Below are 18,950 nucleotides of genomic sequence, written 5' to 3'. Positions count from 1 at the left end.
GTATTGGGATATGGTCTGGAAAAGAGAGAACCAACGGCTCAACTATCAGTTAAGTTAAACCTAATTAAAATAGATAAACAGGCCTTTTATCAACCATTAGGCTACACAAGGTTTAGATAACCTTTGACATTTCCAAGAGGCTGCTGTTTCACGTACCACTGTGCATGCTTCATGTGTTCAACCGTCGTATCCACACGTTGTACGATGGCTTCACTACAGCCCCTACAATGAGGGCATGGGTTTTAATGGTATCAAAATGGTAACATTTGGGCCAAAAAACACACACAGAGACAAACTCTCAAAGCTGACAGGCTCCATACCCTCATCCCGGCCAGTTCAATAGGCAACTGTAAGCGCTTCCTTACAGGCAGAGTGGAAGAGGGTAGCTGCTGCCCTAGCAGAGCCTTATTTTGATTTGCACTCTAATTGACCCAAATAAAGAGTGCTGTGCCACGAACAGAGGTTTTTCTCTTGGCTGCGTGGCCTCGGGGGGACAAGCACGCACGCGCGCGCGCGCGCGCAGCAGAAGCGGCGGCGGCAGCTGACGCAGAGACCCTTTCCTTGGAAAACCCCATTTGCTGTCGTGCTCGTCCAATCGGATGCCCTCGGCTCGTAAAACGTTTGACTTGACGTTTTCACTGTATACTACTGCTTCCGTCTCCCCGTGTCCTCCACTCCCTCTGGCACCGAGGAGATCCCCGTCCCGCCTGTGCCATGACTCCTCATCTGATCACATCCCAGCAACAGCAGCGAGGCTTGAGATGACTGCGCCGGTCGATCTAAGGCACAGTCGAGACGGGATAGGCTCGGTTTTTCTCGTGAAAAGGCGCAGTGAAATTGGGGGGGGGAAATGCAGGAGAAACTGACCGACACCCAGACTCCTGCTTCATCGCGGGCATCGTCGTTTTTTATCGAGAACCTACTGAGCAAGGAGCGCGACGGGCAGGAATCGGTGTCGGACAGCAGTCGAGGTGAAGCGAGTGCGGACTTGGTCTCTACTGGCCGAATCCGGAACGCTCTTCCAGCGCCCCGTGTCTCAAGCTCCACGGCCCCCAGAGAGTCGCCGTTGCAGTGGCACCGCGGGGGGGCTGCTTTGAACTTTAGAGCGTTGGAAACACCGCACAGTGAGTATGGCTATAGCTGTTGTACGTTCTGGAAACTCGCGATTATTTCCCCTATAGGCGCAAAACATGCCATGTAATATTGAGGACATGCGCAACACAATACACACAGGAACGTAGATGTTGTTGTAAGAGGAGGTTTAACACACTGGTGCATGCGGACTGTATTAAAATAACTGGCGTATATCAGAATTATTTCATTATCGTCATCCGTATAGTCACCGGGTAAATTTCACATTCATGCAGATGTAATTATCAACCGTGCCTTTAATTGTTTAATGTCATTAGACAGGATCGCTTGATTATCGGTGTAGATTTATGAATGTGGTTTTATTGGAAGTATATGCGGGGCCAGAAAGCGGGCAGGTTGCAGTTTTCTTCTTGCTTCATTCGGGGAAAGTTGAGGTGAAGTCGGGACTCGTGTTGCCCTGGCTCCTCGTTTCTCAGTTTACTCACCCTGAGCTCTCAGAGCTTCCCAAACTCACTCGCTGTCTGACGCGACTTCGTTTGGTAACACGAGGGATTTTAATGGAACACAGGCTCGTGTCGATCTGTAAAACACATGCTGGATTTATTCGGATCGTTATTTTGCATATAGAGGCAATGCTATTTCAAAGTTGTTTGTCATCAACAGTTCCGTTACCCGGTCTCGAAATTACGCACGTCGATTTTGCGCAAATGACCAGAACACAGTGATCAAAACAGAGGCACAGTAGCGCCGCGAGTCACGTCAACACGACGCTTTTACGCGCATTGAGTGCAATGTTGGCCACTGGTATGTCCTTTCAACCGAAAAAGAAATCACTTATCTTGAGCGTGTACACTCAGAAACATAGATTTTTAAATTCCAAAATCTCAGTGGTTAAGTTCATATGTGAGTGAGGTCCCTGAAACAATGCCCACAGTAAACACGCACGGATTTTTTGAATGTTATTATTAAGTTATATGCTGTTGTTGGATTTTTCTATGGCAGACCGTTACTCGTATTCTATCGGGTCTGGCACAACTTCCTCATGGAGCATATGTCAATCCAATCAGAAATGTTTTAACTTCCAAACTAACTGCAAAACACAGGACAGATAGTATTTAACGTTCAAGTTCATTTATAATATTCATATTTTTGTATGTGGGTTAAAACGCCAGACAGGCAACGTGTTATTTCTCCCAAATTATTTCACTAATTGGTGAGCATTTTTTTTGTATTCCGGTGGACTGCTTTGCTTCAACACGGAAACAGATGAGGAAAAGTTTAGATGTTTTCAAGGAAAACAATGCAACAGAAAGCTTTGCTTAGAAATTGGCCAGTCTGTGAAATATTCGTTTAACTTGATGACGTCTTTGTTTTTGTACTTTCAGGTCCAAGGGACAGTGCAAGTCTAGAGGATCACTGCTGCTCCGTGACGACCAGTGACAGAGGTTCACCCGCCGTGTCCGAGCCGATAACGGAGGGAAGCGACGAGACCGACAGGAGAGCAGGGGGCCGCAACCCGACGGACGACAACGAGGACGCGCCCCGTGCGTCGGTCACTCTGCCGGAGCAAGACACGTCGTCCGACCCGAGCTCCACTCGGAAGAAGAAGACCCGGACCGTGTTCAGCCGCAGTCAGGTGTTTCAGCTGGAGTCGACCTTTGATGTGAAACGGTATCTGAGCAGCTCAGAGAGAGCGGGGCTGGCAGCGTCCCTCCACCTGACGGAGACCCAGGTCAAAATCTGGTTTCAGAACCGGAGGAACAAATGGAAGAGGCAGCTGGCGGCGGACCTGGAAGCTGCTCACATCCCAACGTCGACCCAGCGGATTGTCCGGGTCCCCATCCTGTATCACGAGGGCCCCGCACCCACCGCGGCTCTTGGATTCAACTTGACCGGACACCCAGTTTCTCCACCCGTTCCGGGTTTCTCCAGCTCAATCAACTATCCCCTGTCCTCGTTTGCTCACTCCATGAGCATGTTGAGATCGCAGATGACCGGCTTGGTGTAACGACTGGTATCAAACTGCTCGTTAACATGTTAACAACGCCGAACCGTGCAATAGCCCAACAATCCTGCAGGAAACTGCTGACTGCGCCCAAAGAGCCACAGAGACCGTGATTGTGACGCAAAGTAATGCATCATTCTTTCACCTTCTGTTCATAAGCCTCCGCCCCTGTCACTGTACAGACTACGATAACAGACATTGGAGGCCGAAGGTGTTCATATACTGTACGTTTGATTTTTTTTGTAAAAACTTTTATATTTAAAGACACTGATTTTTCCAACGTTGTCACTTTTTTCACATAAGTGATGAATAAAATTATTTTAAAAGATACCTTTGTCTGTTTTTCTGTTCTTATGAACACCCACATCATGACTTCTAATGAACCCTCATGTCTGTCAATCATAAAGGGGCAGGCTCACACAAGTGAATCCATATGTTTGGTGACACAAAGAACGAAGCTGAGAGCACGAACCTGTGCGTCTTTTCGGAAATGACAGTGAAATACACTTCTGTAATTGATAAAGTAAGCCTAAAGGATATAAAATAGTTTTGTTCTTGTAATAATTTGAAGGAAGTTAAGTATCTTAATAGGAAAACGGTGCAATCAAAAAGCCACATGAGGAAATTTGTTGTTTTTGTATTTCAGCTCGCCCTAAAATGAACGCACTTTATCCATGCGAAATGCAGTCTGATGTTGTGGATTAAAAATACATACTGTAGCATCACAAAGAGAACTGGCGAGATAGATTGTTGCAATAATCAAAAGATATAAATAATAAGATGTAGTCGAATTTAATTAAAATGTTCATCTCCACAGCCACCAAGTGCTGCTTCATTGTGGGATTTGTTGGGTTTTCCCTGTAATGTTGTAATATTGACCTTAGTTTATAAAGTTAGACAATGTATGTTGGGATTTGGCGCTATACAAATAAAATTGAATTGAGTGAATTTGCAAAACCACAAGATAAGTCTGCGATCTAAACATTCCGCAAAGTGTTTATGCATATATGCATACATGCATACATGTATAGCCATTACAGACCATATGCTATTGATTTTAAATTTAACAAACAATTCATATAACAATGTTAAAAATAAACTATTTTTGATGGACTATACATATTTTTGTTTTTCTACACAAAACCGTTTCCCAGGAGTTATACTGAAAAACATTTACGCCCAACTCAATGAAAAACAACCAATTCTAAATGATGATATGTAATATTGAAAAATAATAATAATGCCAAAGTGACACTAGTACACACACAATGCAAACGCACTGATAACATTCCACGCCACTTTCGCTTTGCCATGCAAACTGTTTTTAAAAAAACTTTTTTTCACGCTCGTGATCTCAAACACTGACTCGAATTGAACAACTTTGAGGGTGAAGCGACAGATCAAAATCAGCATCAGTGGCGCATGGTCTCACAGCGCACATACTGTGGTGTGAAATGCACAATTCTTTTATGATTCATTTATTTTTCTGTAGGTACCCTGCTGAACCCAGGTCTCCTCGGAGGAGATGAGACTGGGGGACAAGTCTTGGATGGGGTCGGGCACCCTGCTCCTCCCATCTCCTCGCTGCTATTGGCCCACGCTACACGCTCCTCTGAACCAATCAGCGAGGACCAAGCTCGCTCCATCCGTTGTAGGTAGTAGCGGCGGAGGCAGAGCATCGCCAGCCCCGTAGTGTCTGCTCAGCGGCTGCTGCTATGGTTCGAGCAAGACATTAGCGGTGAGATCAGCGTCCCGGTTTAGCTTCAACGGCGAGCAGAGTCGCGGAAGTGAACAAAGGAGGACTCACGCCTTGGAGAATATGAACAAAGTGGACGCACCATGTCGACCCGCCGCCTCTCTGAAATTCACTATTGACCACATCCTCAACCTCAAGACAAGCGGGAGGAACAGTGACAGCTGTCACTCCGCCGGACTGCAGGATGACTCGGCCACGGCGATGCGTAAAGGCGGCTTCCAGAGTCACCACGAGGAGCACGGAGCCCACCAGAGGCAGGACCCGGGCAGCAGGCTCCTCGAACGTGGTAAGAGGCTTTGTTTTGATGAATGTGTAGCTGCAGGCTGCGTATAATTGAGACCTTCTGCCATCTGAGTTCACCATTACGCACAGCTCACTACTGATGGCATTAGACTCTCGGGACAGCGTAGTAGCACAGTTTGCGAGTTAAATGAAGTGCACTTGTGTTGCAGAGTTGAGCACAGACTGCAGCGGAGCAGCGGAATCGGTCATCCTCAGCCGCGGTGACCCGAGGAAGGCGACGGAGGTGCGCTTCGAGAGCGGGGACAGCAGCTGCGACGACAGCAGCTCCACCGCCACGGCCACGGACGCACTCAAGGGAGGCAGCCCGGCCAAGAAGAGCAAAGTTATAACGAAAAAGAAAACGCGCACCATTTTTTCCAAGAGACAGATTTTCCAGTTGGAGTCTACCTTCGACATGAAACGCTACCTGAGCAGCGCGGAGCGCGCCTGCCTTGCCAGTTCTCTTCAGCTGACGGAGACGCAGGTGAAAATATGGTTTCAGAACCGCAGGAATAAATTGAAACGGCAAATCTCAACCGAAATCGACGGACCCGTTAGCGATTTCCCAGAGTCTGGAAAGCCCGTGGTGGTGGGACAGCTCCCGGCCTTGTACAAAGAGACCAACCTGCTGGGGAGATGCCTGCTGCCCATGCCTCTGCCCGTGGTGTACCCGGGGAGTAGCACGCCTTACCTCTGCTTCTCAAACACCAGCAAGTACTTCAGCCTGTACGAGGGGGACGTATGATGCTTTCAATGAGAGTCCACGTGAAAGAGACACTTTTTTTTTTTGGGGGGGGGGGGGGGTCTGTTGCCAAGTTTCAAGCATTTAAGGTGTTTTAGATGGTGGGGCCGGACCTGCGGCCTTAACTGTTGATGAAGACTGCAGGTACAATGTAGAGGAGTAGTTACATATCACATAAAAAAATAAGCCGATTCGGTATTATTTATTTTTCCGTCAGTTACTGGTTGTTTTTGTAGGCCTGACACTAAACCTGCTACAGTTACCCTGAGTCGTTTTTAGAAAAACAACACAAAACAAAAACAAAACAAAACAGGCTAAGCTAATGATAGCCTGAGAGAGGCCTAAAATTATCAGTCTCTATATTTTATTGTTTCCATGGCATTTCTTTATTATTATTATTATTATTATTATTATTGACAACAGCATCTCCAGCAGCCTAAAGCCACCAAAGAAATTACTATAGCCCAGCTATTTGCATGCATGTCCTGTATCATAATGGATTTTGAATTACTGAAATTATCTATGTATTTAAATGAATGTAATTAACATTTTATTTTACGTTTCGCGCATGTCTATTTCTTTTTCTGAGTATCCTACTATTCTCTCTTTAATCCACGTCTGCCTATAGGCTCATTACACCATTTACTGAAACTAATTAAAACATCTTTATTCAAGAAATATTTTTACAGGATTGATTCAGTATTTTGGGATGAACTTTGTGTTTTTGCCTATGATTTGTTATTACATAAATGAGCAAATAATGGGGCTACAATGTACCATCAATGAAAGTTTTAATCCAAACACAACATTGATTTTACGGTTTAAAGAATGTGAGGAGGTTTACTTATTGAACACTTGGTACAATATAAATTAAATTAGAGCAAACATTTAAACATCTGTCTCAGTAATGGCTTATTGTTGTCATGCCTCTTAATCCAATGGTCCCAAATAGGCCCCACACTTTTCTCCTGCAAAAACAAAACAAAAAAAGTTCACAGTATTGGATCTTCAATTTGGAAGGAAGCAGTTTGTTTTATTGTCAAAACTATGCAAACATTCATAAAATCCATTACCTCCATTTGAATTTATATTTTAAATCAAAAAGAACAATGCCATAAAACTGTAAGTTGTTTTAAAAATGATAAAATATCAAAATCAAAATATTTATCTGCAGATAAAAAAACATTCCCACATTTAGGATATAGACTGGGACCACATAGGCACGAGAACAGATCATTTTTGTTATATAAACTTCACAATATTCTATATCAGAAGAACAATACAAGACTACTTTGGTTTTGTGTTGAGAAACTAAAATACTTTAGTCCAGAAGTGACCATAACAGATGCACACAGGAGGTGAGGCTCGACACTTTCAATAAGTTTGTGTGCAACAGCGTCTAGATCCTCAGTCTCTCTTCCTGAACCGTGGCCACTCTGCTGTTGTACTGCGGCCACATACCAATATACCAGCAGCCTCAGCATTATTTTAAATATACACAATGGAAAGTTGTACTCCTGCTCCTGTGTGCCAAGCCAAGGCTCATTCCTTATGGACTATAGCTTTGAGTCAGACGTAAAGATTTGGATTTGAACTAAACCTCTGATCCCAGAGTGAATGGACTCCAAACTAATCCCCTAAAAAGGAAACGAGAAATATCTGCTTTCTGGATTTTATGTTTCTCAGTTGATCATCTGCTTTGGGTAATGGGTATCTTTTATGATAGAAGAACATGAGTGAAAAAGGAAAATGAATGATGATTGGATATACTCAGGAGAATCCTATTAAGTTTATTGTTATACCATGGGAAGTCTAAGAAAGCTGTACAAAGCAGTTGGCCTCACTTTACAAATGTAAATATTTTTCTTCAACTGGTGAACCTGCCATTTCAGGATCTAAACTATGCATTATGCCACACTGAACAGGACACATGATATAAGTTAGTCTCATTTAGTTTTTCTTTGAAAAGAAAAAAATATTTGGAAAAATACAGACGTGGCAAAATACTGTCTGGGCCTCTGAACCACATATTTTGCTTCATGGTATGTACTTCTGCTGAACTGCTCCCGGTTCCTGTTAAAGACAATCATAATATTGGAATTTCAAGTAAATCAGTCTGAAAAGCTCCACTGTTGTGATGTTTGGCATCTTGTGACTTTCCCAAGACAAATAATAATGGATAGTCTATTGATCCCCTGCTACAAATGTCATATTGTTGACTTCATGAGCACAGAACTAAACGAGATGCAACTTGTGAACGTGACACTTTCTGCACTGATTGAGTTGAAAGTCAATTGACGTTGTAACTGCTGCCGTTTGAATCACATCGCACTTTGCCACAACACAAAACATTTTTAATAGTGTAAACCTCAATCATACTCAATACAAAAACAAAACTTAAAAGGCCCAGACACATATGTTTGATGTCAACAGTATTAAACAGGATCAAAAACCAGGACATTATTTTTTTTATTATTGACCCACTAAAGAAATCTGTGAGGCATTCTTGTGCATCATTATGTGTGATTCAGAGAGACCAATTGTGTGTGTTTGTGTGTGTGTGTGTGTGTGTGTGTGTGTGTCTGTGTGTGTGTGTGTCTGTGTGTCTGTGTATGTGTCTATTCACCAAGAAAAAGAGGCCTTTAATGTCCGGCAGGCTTTCTCGTGTTTCGGATCTACTAGAGATAGTCACACCCCTGCACAGTACCCACAATCCCTGGCGGCTATCTGCTCAGACATGACGGCAGACTGTCAAGATGCGAGGTGTGACCAAATGGCTAAACACTCAATTAAGATGTATTTAAGAAAGATCTTAATATGAAGATCATACTGTCTTGGAGGTAGCAAAGCATTGGACTGCAGAGGATGAGGTAAAATCATCATTATTACATTTATGTAAAGCTTTATTTGGCATGATGAACTACCATTCTAAATACATGTCAGACTTTAAATGGAATAATTCAGCTCAGTGCCTGTCGTTAAGATTTCCTTATTGTTTCTACAACTGTGCTCCTTTTATTTTTTTACTCCATTCTTACTGTGCTTTGCCTCCCACCTCTTGCCCTGTCATAGCTAATCACAATAGTCTGTGCACTGAAGCCCGACTGTGTGCGATTACAACTGAATGAGCGGGACTGAGGAGGGGTCTATGTAACGAGGAGAGAGAAAAAGAGGGGGGCATAGAACCAGTTGATGAGTGTGTGTTTGTGTTGGAAAAACTACGATCTGGTTTGTATTTCTGCACGGGTCTGTGCCTCTCTAAAGCGGAGGTCTGGCTGGACAGGGACAAGGAAGTGCTGTTTCTGTTGGTTGGAGAGTGACTCTGTGTGTGTGTGTGTGTGTGTGTGTGTGTGTGTGTTCACGCAGATTACTCCTGTGTAAACCTCAGAGGCAGCTCCTTTCTGCATGACTAGATGGGGGCCCCTCTCTCTGCTCGCCCGTTACTTTAACCTCTGTTGACCTCTCCCAGTCATCTGACAAAGGTCATCGCCCAAGACGATGGGTGAGACTGTCCCCGAACAAGTTTGTTCGACATTAAGGCACAGAAAATACTGTCACCAGAAGATTTGACATGGCCGGTTTCCAGTATGCGCTCTAATTTTGGCCAATGGTATATTTGTCTATGCGGTGAAAAGAACATTCTCAATTTGGTCAGATAAAAATTTATATTGCCCTAGCTCTCTATTTTAAAAAAACTATGTTGGTTATTCTGATAAAACAAGACACATTAAGAATAAAAAAATGTGTAAGCAGTTAGGGATGGGGGATATAGCCTCAAATTTATATTACGATATTTCAAGGACATTTGCGATAATGATATTTATGACGATATACAAAAAAACAACGGCAAAAACAATGGCACAATATTATCACCAAATACAATTGACCTCAAATTTGAAGAACAAATGTAAACAAATAGAAGCAATCCAAACAACCTTCAGTCAAAATGTAAACACTCACTGCTGATGAAAATGAAATAGAAAAGTTTTCATGACAGATGCTTTGCATCTTTTTTGGGATTTACCAGTGTTTCCTCTAGGATTTCTTGCAACGGCGGGGACACACAAACACACTCAGAGACCAGACATCAGACACTGAGCACTGCTCCAAATTCATTTTGCCTTAAATGTTTGTCCAGATTTGAGGTACAACGAGACTTGCAGCCAATAAACGCCCCGTATTTACTGTACTGTTGATCGTGGTCCATGTTTCACTCTGGCTCGGACGTTAGCCGAGTACTAGCTTGTATCAAAACATAGGCGCTGTTACGTTGATGTGTGAAATAGACAGACAGGTCCTGGCAGATGATTAAAAACCTTCTGGCGAGAAAGTAATGTCCTTGCAGACATGTGGCTTTATTTGCTGTCACTGCCCGGGCTGACACGCTGCTCTCGTTCACATTGTTGGGCTTGTGTTGTTGTTGAGCACATGCGCGCTAGGGAACGTAAATGCATCATCTGTCATCGGTCACTATATCACTGATATCGCAATGTGACACTTTTTTAGCACACAAAGATTTATACCGGTATTCTCATGGACGGTTTGATACGGCAAAGGCCTATAAGCAGTATTAGCTGGTGCTCTCTCCTGCATCAGTCGGCCCTCAAAAGCCAGAGTATGGATTCCCCCTGGGGGTGTCCCGATTGCACAGGAGGGCAACCTGAGACCAAAACTACATGACACAGCACATTGTAAAGTAAACAACAAGGCTATTAGTTAGAGGTGGAAACCAGAGACAGGGGTCCGTGTATGTGTCACACTTAAAGACTGTTTGATGGTCTATTGATCTCCTGATTCAGTCACCCCACCCAACCTCCACCCGTTCTCACAAGATGCAAATTGCTTGAGGAAATTGAAAGATGGCAGAAAGGATGAAATCAGATAAAAGCAAGTGCTACAGAGACATGGATAAGAGGTGAGAGAGTGCAGACATGCAAAAAGAGAAGACCGGACCGAAGTGAGAGTGAAAATAATCACTAGAATACATTAAATGAATGAATGTAGACCATACAGTATAACATTTAGGCCAAAGCTTGCAAGTGTGTGTATGTGTGCTTAAATTCCAGTTTCTGTGCATTCGAGTGAGTGAACTACAACCATTGTGCCAACAGAAATTTAGAAACCATAACTGATTATTTATGTTTTAAATATGCATCTATTCAAAAGGATGACAGCAGAGGGGAAGTGGCTGCATTTCACTTTTATCCGAAATAACTGTTATTAAAGGAGACTGATGGGACACCTGAACAATTCAGCAATAAACAGCGACAATAACTGTTTTGGACAAGTGTGAACTTTGACCTCATGTAGACAAAGTTCCACAATGCACATCTGGTGTGGGAATCTGGTATTGGAGGGAGGCAGGCTTTATTACAATGATGAAATAAACCAAGTTTTGTGGCCCGTGGGCCACGTTTGGCCCATGCTCCGCCATGGCATTTGAGTAGCTCATGTTTATTCTCCACTTATTTTGAAAGTACTGCAAAATCCTAACCGTAATGACTACAAAATGTTCACTTTGTGCAGCTAAAATGTACATAATTTAAGTTTTTTTTAAAGCTGAAATAAAATTTCCACTCTTCACTACAAAGGTGGACAATAAAGCTGTTTCAACTCAATTTTCTAAAGCACCTTGAGTTGCATGCACTTTCTGTCAGAAAGGTGTCTTTCCTTTTAAATATGTTTATGATCCCCAAAAAAAGCATATGGATCATCTCTGCAAATTAATAAAATGACTGTATGGTAGATTAAAGAGTAGTGTTTTTAAAATTTTGACATTTGACATGTTTATTTTCTAAATAAATATAATACATTTTAATGTAATGTAATTTTTTGTTTGTTTTTGACCCGTGGCCTTCCATCCAGATTAATTTTGGGCCCTTCATAGGAAATAATTTGGGCACATCTGATTTAAACTGTAGAGAAGAATGGTGGACAAGTTCAGTTATTAAACTCTATGTTGAACTGAATGGGAGGAAGAATCAGGACAACGATACAAGAAAAATAATTTTGTTTTAGTTAAACTACAATGTAATCAATAGCTGCTTTGGATGATTGTGTAACGTTCTTGATTTTGCGACCATTTGAGACCATGATAACAAGCAGATGTTCAGCTCGTCCCACCGAGTGCACTGTTCAGCATTTTAGCATGCAAACATTAATTTGAAGTACACACAAAGTAGAGCAGTGGCTGATGGGTATGTCAATGTTTTGCTGATATTCAAATATCAAACTAATGATGGCATTACAGTTTAGTTGAAAAGTAAAGGGGTCACCAAAGTTATTAAAACTTATCTCGATGGGGTATGTTAATATCTACACCAAATTTCATAGTGATCCATCTAAAAGTTGAATCATTTCACTGAACACCGTAAATGTCAATGGAGCACCAGGAGAAAATCAGGGGATTTAACAGCATTCCTTACTGTAGTGGCTGAAATATTTCAGTCTGGGACAAAGTGGTGAACTGACAGTCCAACACTCCCCACAGTCATGGTCCCAGCAAGGCATTATATTAGAGCTGTCACATCAACAGTAAGCACATAACTCCTTTAACACATTAAAATACGTATCATTATACACACATTTCTGTACGAACAGACGGGATAGAATACCCCGTCTGTTGAAAACTTTTTTTCATTACATGTCTCAGTCTCAAAAACCCAACACAAAATCGTGCAAACACATGCAATCTGTGAATCAATTAAAGAGCATCTCTCACGCCCTCCCTCACGTCCTGTCCCCTCAGACACCCTTCTCAGGATAATGTGCCATTAATCTACCACTGAAAACACATTATTGGCCAATCAATAGGTCCGATGGAGGGATAGAGGCAGAGGAAAGGGGAGAAGGACGAAGGAGAAGGGCTGGAGGCAGGGGAAGTCTAGGGGGAGGCGTGTGAGCAGGAGGAAGCAGAATGAGCTCCACTATGTGCAGACAAGAAATACTCAATGTGGTTTCGTGCTGAACGTCAATATAGGTCCATTAACAACAGATACAGTTGTCAGAGTGTCCTAACTTTTTTTCCTACCCCCTTCACCTCTATTAATCCATTGAAATACCAGTATCTTTCTCTGCCCTCCAAAAACCAAAATAACTTTCATTTCATTTGAAAGAATGAACCCTATTTTACTCATGTTATCATGAGTCTCAGTTTTATCACTGAGACTGAATTAAAGGCTCTGGTGTTACTATGAGTTTCCTACTTGTTGTTCCCAACACTTAACTGCACCTGAGCAACACTCACATCTTTTTAGTTAAATTAACCGGAAAAATATATGATATGAGTTTGGTCATTGACAGTATGTCTAAGGCTGTAGTTCAACTGGTCGATTAGTTGGTCGATATATGCTCTCGTCCCACCGAGTGCACTGTGGCTAGTTAAGTTAATATAGAGATGTGCAGTTTTCTTCTTTTCTTTTCTCTACATCCAAGGTTTAAACAAGCACACTTACATTTATTGTATAATCAAACCAAATATTTTACATAAACACATTCATATCACCACAGGTATTGAAAATAAATTTGAATTCAGCATTAATCAGGATTTCGCGACTATGTCTGCCCAACAGCGCTCCTCTGTTTCCTGTCCTTTAAAACCTGTTCACCCACCATTGGTCAGATTGTTTTTGTGACACTGGACACACAGACGCACAAAGAGAGCAACATCCCGCCTCAACTACAAAGGCCAATGGAACCCTTCCACACACACCTCGATGGTCTATTAGCACAGAATGCGGTCATGCAGATCTAAGAAGAGCAGAACATGTACTTTGCGTGTAGCATAGCTGACCTGTAAGCCACTATAGAGACATGAGACACAGTAACACCCAGGAGAGTAGACAGACACTGGCCTGCTGCCATTTACAGCTTCACTGGATGCTGCTGAGTAAATAGCTGCAGTGAAACCCAGTCCCCAAACACACAGATAGCATGTATATGATCCAATTAAGGGCTACACAATTTAGGGTTAGGGCATGGGAGTATGACCACTCAGTCTACATGTGTTTTGTAGATTTGGAGAAGGCGTACGACCCTGTCCCCTGGGGAGCCCTTTGGGGGGTACAGGACCCTTTGCAATGGGCCATCCGGTCCTGATGCCCAAAATGAGAGCTGTGCCCTTATCCTCAGCAAAAAGTCAAATTCATTCCCTGTGGGTGATAGATATCGCCAGGGTTGCCCCTTCTCAACAATTCTGTTAGTGATCTTCATGGACAAGATTTCAAGGCGCAGTCGTGGTGTGGAAAGTGTACAGTTTGGGAACCTCTTGCGTACTTGCGTTTTGCGGATGATGTGTTTCTGTTTGCATCATCAGACCGTGACCTCCAGTGCGCACTGGGGTTTGCAGATGAATGTGAAGTGGGTGGGATGAGGATCCGCACCTACAAGTCCGAGGCCATGAATCTCTCCCGGATAACGGTTGATTGTTCTCTATGGGTTGTGGTGAGCTGCTGCCCCAAGTGAAGGACTTTTTGTATTTCCGGGTCTTGTTTCATGAGTGAGGGAAAAATGGAGCGGGAGATGGAAAGGCGGAGCAGTCAGCAGTAATGCAGCCGTTGTACCGGTCCGTTGTGGTGAAATGGGAGCCGAGCCTTAAGGGATTACATCTCCCATCTGGCCTGGGAGTGCCTCGGGATCCCCCAGGAGGACCTGAGAAGTGTGGCCTGGGAGTGGGATGTCTGGAACACCCTGCTTAGCCGGCTGCCTCGCTACCCGATCCCATAGCATAGAAAGACCTCTATAAGCAGTGTAAGTGTTGGACCCATTGAACAATAACTGGAGAAATAGTAGATGTAATGAAATGTAAAAGTGCCGTGATTAAAATGTAGATTGTGACTGTACAGCCCTTGCCTAAACTCCATGGGTTTCTCAGTTAGATGGACAGCTCTTCCAAGAGAAGAAGCCAAGACATTCAGCCGGCGGTGTTGTAGCACAGTGAGATTCCAACCATGAAGCCTGGAGGATCAGTCACTGACATTCTGGCTTATTATGAGAGTTAAAAAAAAAAAATCATGACAAGTGGCTGGTGGCTTAACAGTTAAAGATACTAGTGGTATGCAGACAACAGAGCAAATGTGTTCATTGTTCACTGACCCTTACGGGATGCAAAACATGTAAAAATTGTTGATGCGACATTGTGTTTGCACCTGTCAATCAAGCTGCAAACGCTCACGCTGAAACATCAGTTAAATTTTTTAAAACTTTAACACAAATACCCCAACTCTGGATGGAAACAAGGCTCTAGGATGGATACGAATAGAGAGCGTGCTGAAGGACTTTGTACGGATCTTTTCTTGTCTTTAAAGACTGAAAATAGTCTTTCTTGGAAAGTGCACGTGGTATTGAGCATTTTTTTTCCAGTTTAGAGTGTATCCTATTATATTTAATGAATTTATTCATAAAGCATTTAGTACCAGCATTTAGTAAACATTATAGCTGTGCGCAGCAGAGTCCTTGGTAATCGGAGGTACACACAGTGGGGGTCCCAACACAGTGTCTTGGTCTTTGGAAAAAAATCCAACATTTCATTCAAAGAGGCAAACCTGGCCAAATATGTGCAGGGATACATTCTTTTTAACTGTTACTGTTTTGCAGTCAAGAAGGTTCACGTGAGACGATTTCCAGATTATACGCCCACAAAAATGTACACCCTTGTGTTTTTATATTTTATGTAAGAGTCTACTGTCCTGAAGACAGATATTAGGCTGAATCTGAAACATAATCTGACCAACCAAAACCTTAGGAGGGTTAAGTCTAAATCTCTGCAGTATTCAACAAAAATTGGTGAAGTAACTCTGCCACTCAACCGCGTTCAACACCTGCATCCTTTTGAGTATAGACAGCATAAAATAAATTGTGTCATTGTGTCTTAAAATGGGATTCATTGCATGTGACCCTGAGACCAAACAGTCAATGTGACAAGGTGAAGAAGAATATAAATATGCCATAAAGGAGGTAAAAATGAGGAAATCTTAAGGAACTGAACAGGGAGAGTCTCAAAAATGTTTTTTACTTGCCAAAGGGGGGCCCTGCAAAAATGTTTGGGAACCACTGGTCTACCGTGTCATACGGCTGTAGTGTTCCAGGTTTTTCTGGGGCACCTTGTTATGCCTGCTGGGTTTTGCTGTTTGGTCTGTTTCAGCCCTGCTTGTTTTCCAACTTTAACATTTTTGCATGGTCCTGCCTGCCTGTTAGCTGCCCCTCGCCAATCCCTTGCCTGCATTACCTTTTAATAAAACAGATCTGTTTTCACAGTTTGTCTCTGAGTTGTGCATCTCTTTTGTCTTTCATATGAGACATTTTGTGTTTGACATCACACTTGTGATAACCCTCTGTTACTCTGCCACAATAACACACAACAAACGCACCTCTTAGCCCTGAAGCAAGTGGATCTCTCGAGGATTGTGCTCACCCCCCCTGGCCAGTCCAGGGGCGGCTCTAAGTGCTCAGTAATAGCCAGCAATCAGCACAGATGGATAGAAACCAACGTCTCGCCCTCAGGAAAGAAATATAAATAAATAAGATGAATAAATAAAAGCCCTGTGTCCTCACAACCACATATTGCATTGGGCACGTGTTTTATAATGAATATAGATTGAGAGGTTGAAATATTTATGGTCCAGGGGTGGTGTGAGGAGGGTTGGTGGTGAGGGGGATGGAGGGGCGCTAATGGTGTGAAATCGCATCCCAAGTGGACGGAAATGAAAGAGGAAAATTCCTCTTGGTCCGGAAGCTTCCAAGCAATTTCCATTTGTGATGCCTCAACTGGGATTCTTTAAAGATGCCTTGAGAAAATTCCTTTAGCATGTTTTTTTAATTTTCTTTTTGTGTCATTATTGAGCCCATGAACTATTCTGGTTGTTACAAAAAAAGATCTGCACCCATGAGGACTTCTCTGTAATGCCCGTGTGATGTCACAAAACACAAAACACCCCAGTGAGTATTTACTAAATGCCTTAACACCTTGTTTCCCCTGCAGTGCCATATAAACCCCACTTACCTAATTTGCTTGTATGAAGCCAGCACCTAACAGCCATAAATAGTTAAATCCCTCCATTGGTCAGTGAAGAGGTGTCTTGGGACACAGGCTGACTAAGAACAGCCCCTGGGCCAGATGAAGAATAACTATGTAGACTACTGCAAAGAGGGAACATATTGTCCCTGACAAGACCCGACATTAGACTGATAGGCAAGTGGCTCGGGGTGAGCAAGCATTTTAGAGAAGCATAAGAGAGCGGGAGTACAAACTGTAAGCGGTAAGAGAGAGTCAGAAGAGATGAGCCGAGATGAGCGCAGCCTCCAAAAATAGTCACACTGATGCCTCGGGAGAGCTCTGAGATTCACCCTTTCCCGTTTACATCGTTACCTGGGATCAGCCTCAAGATGCCTTGTGTTGGTGGGTTTCTATACATACAGAGCCATGTGTGTCTGAGAGAATATTTGTGATGTATACATACATAAATGTATATGAGGTATGTAACCAGATAAAGTGAAGGATTGCTTCTTTAATTCAAACTGTACTAAACTGTGAACAATAGAAGGAATTTGAGTGACCCTGGTTAACCTCTGGCTCACCAAAGCAACACAATTGCAATGTTCACTACTATCTTGCACACTAATTAGAGCACGGAGCAGATGAACATGACAGCTAAGTCGACATTAACTACTTCTGCCCTGGAGCACTGAGATTGTCTATCAATAATAATGTGCATGTCTCATAAAAGTGTCTCCCGGCTCTTGTGGCGATGATAAAGGAACACGTCATCTGAGATCTCTCTTTTCAAAGCTGCACTTCTCCCGGCACTTTCACTACTTAGGAGGCACAAAGCGTGCTTGTCGTCAGAGGAAAATATTCCTGTCTTAAAGTAAATATTTTGTCCCGCATTTGAGGGGCGGTTTCAAACTTAAGTGTTTTAAAGTGTCGTTTGGGGTAAGGGGGCTTCGATGAGTGCGGGAGAATATTTGAAAGAGGAAACTCCAGGCAGCAGGCAGGATAAAATCTTGATAGTCTATTGGGAGGGTTTAATAATGAAAAAAGAACATGTGGACTTGCTAGAGTTAAGTACACTTGGAAGTGCACTCAGAAGTGTTGTGGAAGAGATACCGAACGAGAGGCTGGGATGAGGAGGTGCCAGGAAGATGGTTAACAAACCGCATATCTGAATCTGGGTCGATTCTCTGTCTGTCAAGCAAACAGATTTCTCTTCATGGTAAATTAAATTAAGCAGCCGTGTCTTCCCCCAGCTGATTAGCCGACAGTGCCATAGAGCGCACAGCATCAATATTCCTAGAGCCAGTTAATGTGAATAAGCAAGAAAGAGCAGAATAACTGAGTGCTGGTGTCTGGATGTTATGATGGAGCAAAGTGAACAATAACTACAAGTTCATTCCACTTGTGTATAAACATAAGAATGTGTAGATGAGTGTGTGTGTGTGTGTGTGGGGGGGGGGGGGGGTTAGCCACTCTCTCTCTGCCATCAGGAAGTTTTAATAGAGTAGTATATTCCTTTGCATTTTACATGACTTTAGGGCACGCTGCTCTCGCCTGTCTGCTCTGCTCAGATCAGATGCTCAAACTGGAGCACAGAATGGACTGCAAGTCTTCATACCAATTCGTTCTAATCTGTGTGTGCCTGCATGTGTGTTTGCAGCCATCCGCACGTGTGCGGGGGATACTTTATAATACTATTTCTAAATAATAAAGAAAATGTAATTTGTCTGGTTCTTTGCTTTATGACCAAATACCTGGAAAACTAATGGCATCCCCAAGTATGGTAAATATATTTCTGAAAATAACATTTGCATGTGACCATTTGCAAAATTTGTAATTTATGTTTCTTCCTTGATGATACTTCTTTCATAATACTTCTGAAACACACCACCTGCTGTATATATTTTATTTTTTTCGAGAAAAGTTACAGTAATAACAGATTAGTGGGACCACATTTTGGCAGCAGATGAAATAATGGTAACCAAGCCCTTGATTCTGTTTCTCTCTGGCAGTGACATCTCCGACCATCCACTCTGATGCATTTCTTTGTTTTCACAACACAGGAACAAGTCTCCGAGGCCCT

The 18,950-nt window shown here is 42.9% G+C and overlaps 2 protein-coding genes across 2 annotated transcripts; both read left to right on the top strand.

Annotated features, from left to right (window-relative positions):
* Nucleotides 1-363: 363 nt before the first annotated feature.
* hmx1 (H6 family homeobox 1) lies at nt 364-3,425 on the top strand. Its single transcript, XM_035638582.2, has 2 exons — nt 364-1,124; nt 2,478-3,425. The coding sequence occupies exons 1-2, from the start codon at nt 851-853 to the stop codon at nt 3,098-3,100; spliced, it is 897 nt and encodes a 298-aa protein (XP_035494475.2). The 5' UTR covers nt 364-850; the 3' UTR covers nt 3,101-3,425.
* A 1,341-nt stretch (nt 3,426-4,766) lies between these two features.
* Nucleotides 4,767-5,905, top strand: hmx4 (H6 family homeobox 4). The gene is made up of 2 exons (XM_035637335.2): nt 4,767-5,139; nt 5,306-5,905. The coding sequence occupies exons 1-2, from the start codon at nt 4,917-4,919 to the stop codon at nt 5,878-5,880; spliced, it is 798 nt and encodes a 265-aa protein (XP_035493228.1). The 5' UTR covers nt 4,767-4,916; the 3' UTR covers nt 5,881-5,905.
* The last annotated feature ends 13,045 nt before the right edge of the window (nt 5,906-18,950 follow it).

The sequence above is a fragment of the Scophthalmus maximus genome, chromosome 8 (assembly GCF_022379125.1).
Source record: "Scophthalmus maximus strain ysfricsl-2021 chromosome 8, ASM2237912v1, whole genome shotgun sequence".
In the NCBI taxonomy this organism is placed as follows: Eukaryota; Metazoa; Chordata; class Actinopteri; order Pleuronectiformes; family Scophthalmidae; genus Scophthalmus; species Scophthalmus maximus.
The sequence above is the reverse complement of the archived record's forward strand: the minus strand, read 5'-3'. Positions and strand labels throughout refer to the sequence as shown.

Coding starts and splice junctions, on each gene's coding strand:
- hmx4 (XM_035637335.2), top strand. CDS start 4,917: ATGAACAAAGTGGACGCACCATGTCGACCCGCCGCCTCTCTGAAATTC. Junction 5,140..5,305: donor CAGCAGGCTCCTCGAACGTG/GTAAGAGGCTTT, acceptor CTTGTGTTGCAG/AGTTGAGCACAGACTGCAGC.
- hmx1 (XM_035638582.2), top strand. CDS start 851: ATGCAGGAGAAACTGACCGACACCCAGACTCCTGCTTCATCGCGGGCA. Junction 1,125..2,477: donor AGCGTTGGAAACACCGCACA/GTGAGTATGGCT, acceptor TTGTACTTTCAG/GTCCAAGGGACAGTGCAAGT.